The sequence below is a fragment of the Dermacentor andersoni genome, chromosome 5 (assembly GCF_023375885.2).
Source record: "Dermacentor andersoni chromosome 5, qqDerAnde1_hic_scaffold, whole genome shotgun sequence".
NCBI lineage: Eukaryota > Metazoa > Arthropoda > Arachnida > Ixodida > Ixodidae > Dermacentor > Dermacentor andersoni.
The window spans coordinates 25,187,555-25,202,704 of NC_092818.1; the positions used below are offsets into that span (position 1 = coordinate 25,187,555).

General features: G+C 50.8%; 1 protein-coding gene across 5 annotated transcripts in view; it reads right to left on the reverse strand.

Moving 5' to 3' along the window:
• LOC126529972 (uncharacterized) overlaps positions 1-15,150 on the reverse strand; it is a 142,076-nt gene that overhangs the window by 59,642 nt on the left and 67,284 nt on the right. For all 5 annotated transcript variants that reach the window (XM_055070152.2, XM_072288155.1, XM_072288157.1 and 2 more), the window contains one exon: positions 6,164-6,237. In XM_055070152.2, the coding sequence (XP_054926127.1) occupies positions 6,164-6,237 (74 nt within the window). The remainder of the gene's footprint in view (positions 1-6,163; positions 6,238-15,150) is intronic.

The following is a 15,150-nucleotide window of genomic DNA, read 5'->3' on the forward strand; positions in this document are numbered from 1 at the left end:
CTACTGGCGTCAGCGTGAATTTCGGTATCGGCGTCCTCGTCGAAGTGTGCAAGTACCGGCGGCGACTGCATGCGTCGTTTGAGTTCTTGAAATGCCTTGGCCTGCGGCGTTTCTCACTTGAACGCGACATCACATTTGGTTAGATGTGTTAGCGGCTCCGCGATGCGTGAGAAGTCCTTGACAAAGCGCCTATAGTAGGCACACATGCCAAGGAATCTGCGCAGTGCCTTCTTGTCGGTTGGCTGCGGGAACTTTCCGATGGCAGCTGTATTCTGTGGGTCGGGGCGTACTCCTGATTTGCTGATCACGTGGCCTAGGAACAAAAGCTCATCGTAAGCGAAGCGGCACTTTTCCGGCTTCAGAGTGAGCCCTGATGACTTGATGGCTTCTAACACTGTCGCAAGCCGCCTAAGGTGATCGTCGAAATTTCCGGCGAAGACAACGACGTCATCCAGGTAAACAAGGCACGTCTGCCACTTCAGTCCGGCTAACACCGTGTCCATGACGCGCTGAAACGTTGCAGGCGCCGAGCACAGTCCGAATGGCATGACCTTGATTTCGTAGAGGCCGTCTGGCGTGATGAAGGCAGTCTTTTCGCGATCTCTCTCGTCGACTTCTATTTGCCAGTAGCCAGACTTGAGGTCCATCGACGAGAAGTATTTAGCGTTGCAGAGCCGATCCAATGCGTCGTCTATCCGTGGAAGGGGGTACACATCCTTCTTCGTGATCTTGTTCAGTCGACGATAATCGACGCAGAAGCGTAGGGTTCCGTCCTTTTTCTTTCCCAGGACTACAGGAGAGGCCCACGGGCTTTTCGACGGCTGGATGATGTCGTCGCGCAGCATTTCGTCGACTTGTTGCCTAATAGCTTCACGTTCTCGCGTCGAAACTCGGTAAGGGCTCTGGCGGAGTGGTCGAGCGCTCTCTTCGGTTATTATGCGATGCTTTGCAACTGGTGTTTGTCGAATCCTCGATGACGTCGAAAAGCAGTCTTTGTATCGTCGGAGAAGACTTCTGATCTGTTGCTGCTTACTCATAGGAAGACTTGGATTCACGTCGAAGTCTGGTTCGGGGACAATGCTCATCGGGGTAGATGCGGCTGAATCCGAGAGGACAAAGGCATTGCTGGTTTCCACGATTTCCTCGATGTATGCGATTGTCGTGCCCTTGTTGATGTGCTTGAACTCTTGGCTGAAGTTGGTTAGCATAACTTCCACTTGCCCTCCGTGGAGTCGAGCGATCCCTCTTGCGACGCAAATTTCACGGTCGAGCAGTAGATGTTGGTCGCCCTCGATGACGCCTTCTACGTCAGCGGGTGTTTCAGTGCCGACGGAAATAATGCTGGCGCGCGGCGGGATGCTCACATGATCTTCGAGCACACTCAAGGCGTGGTGACTACGACAGCTCTCCGGCGGAATCGCTTGATCTTGTGACAGCGTTATCGATTTCCACTTCAGGTCGATGACTGCGCCATGTTGATTCAGGAAGTCCATGCCGAGAATGACGTCTCGTGAACACTGTTGGAGGACAACGAAGGTGGCAGGGTAAGTCCGGTCATGAACGGTAATTCTTGCCGTGCAGATTCCAGTCGGCGTAATCAGGTGTCCTCCAGCGGTCCGAATTTGAGGGCCTTCCCATGCAGTCTTAACTTTCCTCAACTGGGCGGCGATGGGTCCACTCATGACGGAGTAATCGGCTCCTGTGTCTACTAAGGCGGTGACTGCGTGGCCGTCGAGAAGCACGTCGAGGTCGGTGGTTCTTTGTCTTGCGTTGCAGTTAGGTCTCGGCGTCGGATCACGGCTGCGTCGTGTTGAACTGAAGCTGGAACGTCGCGTCGTCAAGTCGTCTTTTGTCGGTGTAGTCTTGGCTTCCTAACTTCGTCGGGACGGCGGCGTGTCGTCATTAGGTCGTCGAGATGGTTTCTTCGTCGTCTTCGTCGGCGGCGGAGGATCTTCGTCAGTTCGACGAACAGCAACCGCACCTCCATCGGTTGCTGCTTTTAGTTTTCCGGATATGGGCTGACGGACCGGCCTCGGGCTGGGCCAGTGTATGGTCGGCGCTGCGGCGAGAGGTAGCGGCCTGGTGAGGGCGAACGCGACGGTCGTCGAGGGCTCCACTTAGTAGCGGCGAGGTAGTCGGCGATGTCACGAGGGCGTTGACCTTCCCTCGGACGCTGTGCGTTGACGGCGAAGCCTCGCAGTCCCATCTCCCGGTAGGGGCATCGGCGATACACATGGCCGGCTTCTCCGCAGTGATAGCAGAGCGGGCGGTGGTCGGGGGCTCGCCAAATGTCCGTCTTCCTCGCGTAGGTACGCTGGGCGACGGGTGGGCGCGCTGGCGGCGGCGGCGGCGGCGGCGGACGACGGAATTGCGTCGTTGCAGGGCCCTGGCGTGGTCGCGGAGGGGGACCTTGACGGCGTGCGACGGCGGCGTATGTCATCGCTTCTGGCTGGGGCTGCGGTAATTGTGGTTGCAGCTCGGGAACTTCAAGCGATCGGTACACCTCTTCTTTGACGATGTCGGCGATCGAAGCCACTTGGGGCTGCGACGAAGGCAGGACCTTGCGCAGTTCTTCGCGCACAATGGCCCTGATGGTCTCCTGAAGGTCGCCGGAATCCAGTCCTTGGATGGCGTACTGCGGCGTGAGCCCCTGGCGGTTATATTGCCGGGTGCGCATCTCCAGAGTTTTCTCGATCGTCGATGCCTTTGCCGAAAACTCAGCTACGGCCTTCGGCGGGTTACGAATAAGTCCTGCGAAAAGTTCTTGCTTGACGCCCCGCATCAGGAAGCGAACTTTTTTCTCTTCTGACATTTCCGGGTCGGCGTGCCGGAAAAGACGGGCCATCTCTTCCGTGAAGATGACGATCGTCTCGTTTGGCAGCTGCACTCTGGTTTCTAGTAGTGCTTGGGCTCGCTCTTTCCGCACGACGCTTGTAAACGTTTGCAAGAAGCCGCTTCGGAACAGGTCCCACGTTGTTAAGGTGGCTTCTCGGTTCTCGAACCAGGTCCTGGCGGCGTCTTCCAGTGCGAAATAGACATGCCGCAGCTTGTCGTCGCTGTCCCAACTGTTAAACGTAGCGACCCTCTCATACGTCTCGAGCCAGGTTTCCGGGTCCTCAAATGTTGATCCGCGGAACGTCGGAGGTTCCCTGGGCTGCTGCAGCACGATGGCGGACGCTGGGGCTGCCATTGGGGTTGCCTTGTCCGCAATCTTCTTGGTCTTCTCAGGTAGAAGTCCGTGCTCCGGGGGCAGCTGTTGAAGACGGCGGCTTGCTCGATGCTCCGGGACTACGTTAGTGTTCTCTTTGCGGTCCGGGCTTGGATCACGGCTTGTCGGGGGCGTCCGGTACATGAACGAAAAGCCCCTCCACCAGATGTCACGTGGTGGTGACGTTCAAGAACACAGTAGCAATACTGTGAAGAACAAAACTAACTATTATTGGGCGAACCTGTGCCCACAAAAACAGGCTACACTTATAGCACAACGATAGCGGCGAACACGGTCGGCGATCGTCGAAAATCTGATCAGCGGGTCAAGCGCGTCGGCTTTTATACAACAGTCGTCGAATGTTCCAGACTAATCGTTGGGACCCGCATGCCTTCCACAAAGTTCTACAACATTCGAGTCACGCGATGAAATCAGATAATACAAGGTTCGGCGACAACAGACAGCGGATAGAAGCATCGATAACTTTCCAGAAACTTCGGATACATGCAGACGCGTCCCGCGCTGTGCGATAACATTTGTTAGGCGGCGAAACGTGGTTGCCCGACAAATATAAGTACACGTGTCAATATCAATGAATTCTTTTTCTTAAAATGAAATAGAACTGGACATGTAGCATTTTCTTTCGTTTTATAATGCAATACAATAATGTTTTTATAAAGAGTGGTCGAGAACTACAGACATAATTTAAATGAAGAGGGCCTTCGTCATCGGGCAAGTACTTGAATGTCACTGGGAAAGACTAATCGTGTACTACATTCACCTCAATTCCTCGATTACTAAGGCTCTGTTCGCCATAATATTGACGCCTTATAGATTCTCGAGCACTAATCTATTACTTCAGCTTTACTTAATCGTTGACTTGAGTGTCCCTTTAAGAGGCTGCTTTAGCTCGGGGTCTCATATCTAAATACATGGGAAAAGAGAAATCATTTTTCTCGGCAACCCTTGCACAAAATTTGATGGGATTTGTTGCATTGAAAAGAAAAATTAAAATCTATTGACTGTTCATAGCAAATGTCGTATCTAATCCGTCAATAGATTCATAAATATAGTTGAAATTCTCAAATTTTCAGAAATCGGAACTACGTTTACAACTCTGTAGCTCAGCAATGAAAAACTATATAACAATTTTATATATTGTACCTAATAGTTCATATAAGGCGACAAAATTTATGCATTATAAATGGCTCTGAAATAGACCACTAATATGTGGGTAGGACTTTTGCAAAACCCTTGCAAACAATGTAACAAATTCACGTAAGATGTAAATTGATAAATCAAATTTGTCCGCTTTGGATGTTCTAACGGATGCTGTTCGTGAAACTGCGATATCTGTTCTTAATACAGAGCTACGAATTCGTAAACTTCGCGCTTCCATCTTTTTCAAACTCACAAATTTTTCAAAGTTCCTTTTGAAATATTGCAGCATAGATGAAAATTCCGCTTCCCACAGTCACTATAGAACTTAACATTCTCTCTCAAATGCAACAAGTTTCATTAAAATCGGCCAAGTGATTATCTCAGAAAAACGTTTCTGTGTTTTACATGTATTTGAACATACGGCATCGGAGTTACGCCCGAGCTAAAGCTTTCTCTTAAGCGAATATTCTTGATGAACAATAAAAACAACGTTGTAAATTTAAAAAAAGGTGGTTTTGTAGCCACAACACTAATACGCCAACCTCAGCTGCTGCCTCTTGAGTGCAAGCAGGAGTTTAAAAAGTTTCATTTCTTTTTTTCACTTGTCCCGTTAGGGGCATTTCAAATACCCTCGCAGCCTCTGTGACGTTATCTCTCTCGCAAAATAACAGCAAGAAATTCGGCAGACTCAAACTAAGTTTATATCAACGTATTGCACGAATCGTAGCAGCGCGACACACCGACGCGCGTATTGCTTGGTTCTATGAATAATGTAACTGTTCTGCAGCGAACAGTTACAGTACAGTTTATATACTGTCGGGTTTATGTTTTAGTGAGTATCAGAGACACATGAACTTTAAGAACAACCTTAAACAATACTGTAGATTATATACACATATCTGCATTAGAGACTCGGCGATAATGGTTACATTAAGAGACGCCGACGCGCATGGAGCTGATGGGGCCCTAGCGGCAGAATATGTGCTTTGTCATTCATATTGCGTAGTGGTTTTAATCGCCGATTAGAAACGGAACCAGGTAAACCAGCGCGACGCTCGTTCGGGTCTCTCGCTCCGGCTTAGGCTACTAAAAGGACACGACGCCGGAATACGATGCCGCCAGAACGAAACTTGACGCTCACTTCACGCAACGCATCAAGGCCGCGCGCCAAAAGAGGAGACGGTCGCAGAACAGTCGCACATGCGCGATGAGCTCAGACAGAGCTACCAATCGAAGCTTCAGCTACTCTCATCCTTGACTGTAGATGGCGGTAGTTGTCTGCTCGTTGACCCACGAAAACGGCGAGGCGAGGGACACTGCATATACTGCTTTGACTAGGGGTAAATTGCTTCCCATTAATAGAGAATTTTAGCTTGTCCGCTATTCGGGCAAACCGGGGCGGTTTGGGCGTATTACCGGATGATCGGGGGCGTAAACGTGAGCGGCCGGAGCGGCGCAGCCGCCTGGTGTTGTAGAGCTCAATCAGACAAACACAGAACTAAAATTGCAGTAACCTACTTTATTCTGCTTCGCTGCTGGTGCAAATTTTCGGCAGTGCCGTAATTGTGTTTACAATTACGCCGCTGTCGAAAACTTACACCCCAGCTGAGAAGAATATAGTAATTGGCTCTGTGTTTACGTGATTGAGCTTTGCACCACCAGCTGGCGACACAAATCTGGCCGCTCACGTTTACGCCGCCGACCATCCGGTAATCCGCCCAAACCGCTCCGGTTTGCCGGAATAGCGGACACGCTAAACGTCTCTTATATTACTATAGGTGTAGCGGCACTTACCGCTAGCTCCAGCTGGCGCTGCTCTGACAAGCGCTCCTGGCGGCGGGATTCGGCTTTCTTCTGGAGCAGCTCCTCTGCGTACAAAAGGGAAGGGAATTGTGATTGCCCTATTCAAATGCACGTAAAACGCAAATATGCCTTTAATAGACAAAATTATAGTTGATGCATTTAGGGAACGAGGCCGAATTCTACCGACTGCAGGAAACGAAATTTTCATTCGGAGTCTCAAATTCTAATAAAAGTTCCAGCAAATTTTGGAAGTTTCGTAACTCTGCACCGAAAACTAGTTATCGTAGTTCTGTAAAATTCATCTGTAGGAGCATCAAAACGTACAGATACGATATATGAGCTTACAGTTGGCGTGAAATTGTTGCCATGCGAAGGGGGGGGGGGGGGGGGAGGAGTCTTATCAAAATACCTATCCACAAAGAAGTGCCATAAATCAGAGCAGTGTATAATATATCGATTTTTCCCGCCTTAAGATGTCTCAACAGATACCGCTTACAGAACTGCGATATCGTTTTTTATTACAGAGTTAGAGCTGCAAAAGTGATCCCTCAGCTTCAAAATAGTTGGTGATCTCCGAGAATAGGGCAGGAAAAATATCAGTTGTAAAGCAAATTGAATTGAATCCTGGGGTTTTAGGAGCCAAAACCGCGATTTTATTATGAGGCACGCCGTAGTGGGAACTCCGCATTAATTTTGACCCCCAGGGGCTCTTGACCGTGCCCCCAATGCACGGGACACGGGCGTCTTTGCATTTCGTCCCTATCTAAATGCGGCCACCGCGGCTGGGATTTCATCCCGCTTACCTCGTGCTTTGCAGCCCAACACCATATATGCGCTAAGCCACCGCGGCGGGTGTTGTAAAGCAAAGGTTATATATGTAATTTAGTGGACCGGGAATAATGCTCGCTACTAATTTTACTGAGTGAGCGTAGATCGCAAAATGTATCGCAAGATATAATATAGCGCAAGATGTATCCCGATGTAATTACAATAGCTACTGCTTTTTAATACAAATAGCATTCTTGGCATTGACGGACCAGTTTTCATACAACCTATCTATCTATATAACCAAAAATGTGGGCTTGTCCCGAAGAGAGTGCACTCTAAAAATGTGGACCGATCCCGACGGTAGTGAAGTCTAATTATGTAGGCCGTTCCAGAAGTTATGTGCCACTGGGTAAGGTCCGCGCTTCAATGAACCTCGTTCACTCGAACTTGGCTGTGTGCCACTTCGGCCGCTGGGTTTGTGTCACTCAGTGGCGTAGCCAGAAATTTTGTTCGGGCGGGGCTCACGTTGGAATTCGCTCTTCTCGTTATGGAATTTGTCGACGGATCAAATACATAAAATAATAGGTGCATTGCCATCGCCATATACGCTGCAAACGAATGTGAACGCTACGCACTGTAAAGACAAGTAAAATATGTATCTTTTCATCAAAGAATATGTACTCGTACGTCCCAAAAATTGTACCCGAAATAACTCACATCAATGCTGCCATGTCTTTGTCTATTTAATACGGATACGGAGAACTTTATTAAAAGGAGCCTCAGAAGTGTCGCACAGAAAATATCACACGAACTTTAAAACTAAATCAGTTCGAAACCAGCAAAGCAGTGCATTCCGCTTATATGCAAAATGTAAAGGCCATGAAATGAACAAGTTGAGGACAAATATGTTAATGAAACTTTGTCATTCAAGAACCTTGTTTACATTTTTGTACAAATGCAACGGCCAGGGAAAAATCTCAATGACGCTGTTCTTTGTTCCAATATATTGCGCAGGAGCAGCTGTCACCGGTCGTGTATTGTGAGTAATTGCACCTAAATTATAGTCGGAACAGAGAGCACTTATAGAAACTACGAGTTCTGCAAAATATACGAGGGCGAGTCAAATGAAAGTGAGTCGATGCGAATATATGACAAACAGTGTACAAACGGTGACCATTTAGACATTGGTACCACTGACTAACGAGTCGCGTGATTCACGTCTCATAGAACTCCTTGGGTTGCTGCTTCAAAAAGTCTGTAACTGACTCTTCCACGTCATCACCCGACACGAACCTGGTACTCTTGAGCTGTTTTTTGCAATTGCCCCAAAATGTGGAAGCTGTATGACGGATGTTGCAGCGTTTCGCACTTGAACATTACCATGTTTATGATAACAACATCACCGACGTTGTCGTTGTCTGGCATTGTCGTGGAGCAAGATGACCCCATTCGTCAAATTTCGACGTCGTTTGTTCTTGATTGCCACACGCAGCCGATCCGGCGTTTCACAATATCGGAAACGATTGATAGTCTCTCCAGGTTTAGCAAATTCGATCAGTAATGGCCCCTGCCGATCGAGAAAAAAAGTCAACAACACTTTCTGGCGGAAATGACGGCCTTTGCTTTCTTTGGAGTGGTGAATTAGAATACTTCCACTGTAAGCTTTGCCGTTGTGTTTCAGGCTCGAAGTAGTGGTACCATGATTCGTCCCCGGCCACGATTGCGGACAAGAAGTCGTCGTCCTCATAGTGATACCGGATCAGATGCGTCACGGCAGCGCCGAACATCCCCGCCTTCTGGCGTTGGTTCAAAATCTTAGGCATACATTGCGCACGCAAGAGCCGATAACCGAGATTTTCATGAATTATGGTGTGAACCGCACCGTGGCTGATGTTCGCACGCTCTGCCAGTTCATCAATGCTTATCCTCCGTTCTTGTCTAATCAGCTCATGGATGGATGGATGAATAACTTTCTTGAGGTCCCTGGGTGCACGCGATTAGTGCTGTTGTGGTCTCGGTGCTGACGCCCGTTATTGCCAATGGGTCGCAAGCCCCAAGGGTAGCGTTGGCCTGGCGGCCTGGGGCACTGGAAGCATCCGAAGGTCCCGGCAAAGCAAGAGTAGACTGGTAACAGAACAACTTGTTTATTCTAACATAGCAAAAGAGCGGCCGGTCAGGTCGACCGAAGTGGAGAGACGGGAGAGCACGTAACTCAACAGTACAAATCGGAGCCTCTCTCCTGGCGTCCGGGGGCAGCTGCTCTTATACTCTCGGCGTCGCGGGCCAGAAGGAAGGTCACGGGATGAGCCCACGCGACGGCGGAGCATGAGCCCACGACGGCGCGCACGGTCGAGCCGAGAGACATGGTGAGCCGAGTGTAGTGACGCATCGCCAACCCGCCGACGGACAGACCTGCTGGCTCCTCACTTGGGGAGCTCCGCTCCCCCGCTGCCGCGCTTTGACAAGCGTGGGCACACACACACACACGCACATACGAAGACACGTGGCACTGAAACACGCCTGGACACGCTTGGCGGGGAGGCGTTGCGGCGGCGTCGAACGGGCCAAAATGTCCGCCGCTTTGAACAAAGCCCCGGCGTCCGTTGCATCCGCGCCGGCATTACCGCGCGTTGTAGGCGAAACGTAACAGACCGACCCGCCGGGGGAAGGAGATCCCGATGGTCAGGGGACTGCATCCGCTGTCCGGAGGGATGTCGCTCGATGATGCTCATAACCGAAGTCGGGCGTCCTTTGGCGTTTCTTGAGCGCAGCGCACAGAGAAGCCCTCGTTCTCACGTTCAGGTGCACACAGGACACTGCAAAGTGACTTCGGGAGAGTTGACATTTTTGTTCTCGTTTCCGGCAAGCGTTAGAACTACGCCGAAAGTCAACCGCTCAGTCAGCAAGCACGGCACAACCCTCACTAAGCCCTGCCAGGCTCTTTCCCCTTTTATACTGCTGCCTAGTTCCTTACAGTAGTTTAGCAGCACTCAGAACGCGTCCACAAATCGGAAAATTGCACTAGAAAGCACATCATCACTTTGAAACACTACACAAAAGCAATAGGTTAAAAATCCTGCCTCAGGAAGAAAAACATCAGTAACAAGCAATTTTGAGGCTGATTCCCACGTTAGGGGCTTCGACTTAAGCCATCGGCGTTACCGTTGAGACTCCCCTTTTTGTAACGTACCTCAAAGGAATATTGTTGCAAAGCGAGGCTCCAGCGCAGGAGGCGGCCATATTTGGGAGAGATGGTCTGCAGCCATTGGAGAGGGCAGTGATCCGTCTCAATGATAAACCTCGAGCCAGCTAGGTAACATGACAATTTCTGAACGGCCCACACGATACACGCACACTCTTTCTCGGTGGCGCTATACGCCTGCTCACGACTCGTCAGCTTACGACTAGCATACAGGACGGGGTGTTCTACTTCTCCATTTTCCCGTTGGCACAGTACAACGCCCATGCCTCGCTCACTAGCATCACACTGAACAACGAACCCTTTTGTGTAGTCGGGCGATCGTAGCACAGGCTGGCTTGTTAGGGCGCTCTTTAGGGCGCTAAAAGCTCTTTCCTTTGTCTCATCCCAGACGACTGTTTGCGGCTCTGTCTTTCTTAGAGCATCCGTTAGGGGAGCCGCGATATCAGAGTACCTGGGGATGTACCTCTGATAGTAGCCGGCGACACCTAAGAACGACCGAATATCGGTCTTCGTGCGCGGTTGCGGGAAGTCTCGCACAGCGGCCACCTTTATTTCAGAGGGGCGGCGACGACCCCGACCAATCACGTGTCCGAGGTAGACAACCTCGGCCTGTGCTAACTGGCACTTGGGAGCCTTGACTGTCAAGCCCGCATCGCGCAGGCGGGTTAGCACTGCCCGCAAGTGCGCCATATGCTCAGGCCAGGATGCGGAGAATATCGCTACGTCGTCTAGATACGGTAAAGCGAATTCTTGCTGTCCCCGCAACACTTTATCCATGAGGCTTGAAAAGCAGTATGGCGCGTTCTTCAAACCAAAACTCAAAACTTTAGGACGGAATGTCCCCATTGGTGAAATGAACGCCGCATACCTACTAGCCTCTTCTGTAAGTGGAACCTGCCAATAACCCCTGACAAGATCTAGGGTGGAAATAAACTGAGCGCTACTCACTCTCTCAAGGCGCTCCTCGATGTTAGGGATCGGATAAATTTGATCCTTAGTGATGGAATTAAGCCTGCGGTAGTCGACGCAAGGACGAGGTTCCTTGCCCGGTACCTCAACTAAAATCAAAGGGGAGGTATAATCACTCTCACCCGCTTCAATAACACCGAGCTGTAGCATTTTCTTTACCTCAGCCTCCATAATATCGCTCTGGCGGGGTGACACCCGGTACGCCTTGGATCGTACTGGCTCTGGGGAGGTAAGTTCTATGTCATGAGTAAGGACAGAAGTCCTACCAGGCCTCTCAGAGAACAGACCTTGAAACTCTTGTAAGAGCTGGTGTAGTTCGGTTTTCTGCTCAGGCGACAGCGATGCTTTACTTATTAAGTCACTAATGACTTGATCGGTGTCTTTCCTGTTCGTCACTGAGCCTAGTCCCGGAAGCTCGACCGGAAGCTCTTCGGGAACGTTTACCATCATGCACACCACTGCTTCCCGTTGCTTATAGGGTTTGAGCAGATTACAGTGGTAAACTTGCTGTGCTTTCCGCTTTCCTGGCAGACTCACCACGTAGTTAACGTCCGACAGTTTTTGAACAATCCGTGCTGGGCCCTCCCACTGCACGTCGAGTTTGTTCTTTAGCGATGTGCGCAATATCATGACCTCATCGCCCACCTCAAAACGACGGGCCCTGGCTGTCCGATCATAATAAACCTTGGCCCTCTGCTGGGCCTCTGCCATTGCTTCACCTGACAACTCCTGTGCCCTTCTTAAGCGTTCGAGGAGCTTAAGCACGTACTCTACCACGACTGGGTCGTCGCCCCTGCCTTCCCATGATTCTCGAAGCATGCGAAGCGGAGATCGCAGCGAGCGACCGTACACCAGCTCAGCTGGCGAGAACCCCGTAGCCGCATGCGGCGCGGTCCTTAATGCAAACATCACTCCAGGCAGACACAGCTCCCAGTCAGTTTGATGTTCAAAACACAATGCTCTCAACACGCGCTTCATGACGGAGTGGAGCTTCTCAACGGAATTCGACTGGGGGTGGTGCACTGAGCTGTGTAACAGCCTTACCCCGCACCTTTCGAGAAAGGCTGTCGTCAAAGCGCTAGTAAACACTGTGCCCTGATCTGACTGGATTTCTGCAGGAAAACCAACTCGCGCAAATATGGACAGTAGTGCATTGACTATCTCAACTGAGCTGAGTTCTTTAAGCGGCACTGCTTCAGGGAACTTTGTCGCTGGGCAGATCACAGTCAAAATGTGTCGGTACCCCGTGGCTGTTACCGGGAGAGGTCCCACTGTATCAATAACGAGCCGTCTAAAAGGCTCCGTAATGATAGGTACCAACTTCAACGGCGCCCTCGATTTGTCCCCTGGCTTGCCCACCCGCTGACAGGTGTCGCATGTCTTCACAAAGTGGTCTGCGTCCCGAAAACACCCTGGCCAATAGTACTCTTGCAAGAGACGGTCCTTAGTTTTCTTAACTCCTAGGTGTCCGGACCACGAACCCCCATGCGACAAGCGCAACAGATCCTGACGATAGCATTGAGGCACGATCAGCTGATCGAACTCCCCTCCCCTGCGGTCTAGATACTTCCGGTACAGGACCCCACCTCTTTCCACAAAGCGAGCATTTTTCTTGGCGATACCTTCCTTGATAACGCAGCGTATGTTTTCTAGGCTGCCATCCTTCTTTTGCTCGGCTATCAAAGCCGACCGGCTGACTTTTAGCAACCTGTTAAGTCCGTCTGACGTAGGCGCGATGAGCAAATCTGGAGACAGCTCTTCTAACTTTCCCGTGTCGGGATTTTCCTCTCCAGTATCTGGTGCCTTTAACGCTACAGGCTCAATTTTATTCCGTTCGGGCGTGCTCTGAATACCAGCTTGCTGCGCCTCTGACCCTTTCTCATCGTTCAACAACGTCGGCCCCGCAACTACCGCCTTTGCAGCGAGCTCCCGAACCTTCGATCTGGTTAAGGCCTGAACGCTAGCCTCACCAAACAAAAGCCCCTTCTCGCGCAGGAGGTGATCCGACCTGTTCGAAAATAGGTACGGGTACTGGGGGGGCAGCATAGATGACACTGCGGCCTCCGTCTCAAGTGCTCCGAAAAGTCCTTCAATAAGCACTTTTGCTACCGGCAGACACACGCTATGAGCTTCCACTGCTTGCTCGATCCATGCGCACTCGCCCGTGAACATATCGGGTTCTACGTAAGAGGGGTGAACTACATCCATTGTAGCTGCGGAATCGCGAAGCACTCGGCACTCTTTCCCGTTCACGAGGAGGTCTCGCATGTAAGGCTCGAGAAGCTTCATGTTCTCGTCAGTGCTGCATAAAGACAAAAACACGACTTTTGTTTTTGTTTCTGGACACTGCGCCGAAAAGTGACCCGGCTTCTGGCACGTATAACAAACGCGCGCTTGCCTCGTCTCGAACCGCTTTCTGCGTTCGGCTTCGGTTGCCGCCGTCTCCGTACGTTCGGTCGGACTGCTTTCACTCGCATCCGCACTACGTGTATCCCCCTTTGCTCTCATGGGTGTGAACTTCGGCCTCTCAAACTTGGAGCCAAATTCACCCTTTTGACCGTCCTTAGCTCCGCGAGCCCGACGCGTCACAAACTCCTCGGCTAACTCAGCGGCTCTAGCCACCGTACTAACGTCTGGCCTATCCAAGACCCAGTACCGCACGTTCTCAGGTAACCGACTATAAAACTGTTCTAGCCCGAAACACTGCAGAACTTTCTCGTGGTCACCAAACGCTTTCTCTTCCTTGAGCCACTCCTGCATGTTTGACATAAGCCTGTAGGCAAACTCTGTATATGACTCACTTTTGCCTTTCTCATTTTCCCGAAACTTCCGACGGAACGCCTCCGCTGACAGCCTGTACTTTTTTAGCAGACTCGATTTCACTTTGTCGAAATCCTCTGCCTCCTCTCTCTCCAAGCGAGCGACTACGTCGGCCGCCTCGCCGGGTAGCAAAGTGAGCAAGCGCTGTGGCCACGTTTCCCGAGAGAACCCCTGCTTCTCGCACGTTCGCTCAAAGTTAACCAGGAACAAACCAATGTCCTCTCCAAGCTTAAACGGCCGCATCAGGTCAGTCATTTTGAACAATACTCGTTCTCCTGCACCGTGTGCCTGACTTCCATTACGAGCGCGTTCCATCTCTAACTCGAGACGCTTCATTTCCAAAGCGTGTTGACGGTCGCGCTCTCTTTCTTTCTCTTGTTGCTCTCGTTCTATCTGTTCTCTTCGTTCACGCTCATCTTTCTCTTTCTGTTCTTTAAGTTCACGCTCCTGTCTCTCTTTCTGTTCTTTAAGTTCGCGCTCCTGTCTTTTTGCCCTCTCCTCAATGGTCTCAAGGCATTCCGACAGCTCGTCATCCTCCGCTTCTAACTCAAGAATAGCCCTTAGCAGTTCTGGTTCTCTGAGTTTGTCTGAGACATCCAGACCCAACTCTCTTGCAAGCTCCAGCAATTTCGGTTTGCGCAACGACTTCAAATCCATGGCTGCTCTGAATGCTGCTTTCTCTACTGCCTACTATTGTCTTGCCGCAAACTAACCCGGCAGCAACGACAACCACAATTACCAGCTCTGTTTCTAACACTAACAAAAGCCTGGCAAAACTCAGAAGAAGAAAGTCCCGCACTCACCAAACCTCGCAGCCAAGAATTCAGCGCAGTCGTTCCGCTGCAGGCAACCAGTCGTCACACAGGGCTCGTTGCACTGCTCCCGGATGGTCGTTGTGCTGCTCAGCATACAGTCAACCGCATCTCTTCGCTGCTGGCCTCCGTTGTCGCGATCTCACCGCTGGCAACCAGTTGTTGTGGTCTCGGTGCTGACGCCCGTTATTGCCAATGGGTCGCAAGCCCCAAGGGAGCGTTGGCCTGGCGGCCTGGGGCACTGGAAGCATCCGAAGGTCCCGGCAAAGCAAGAGTAGACTGGTAACAGAACAACTTGTTTATTCTAACATAGCAAAAGAGCGGCCGGTCAGGTCGACCGAAGTGGAGAGACGGGAGAGCACGTAACTCAACAGTACAAATCGGAGCCTCTCTCCTGGCGTCCGGGG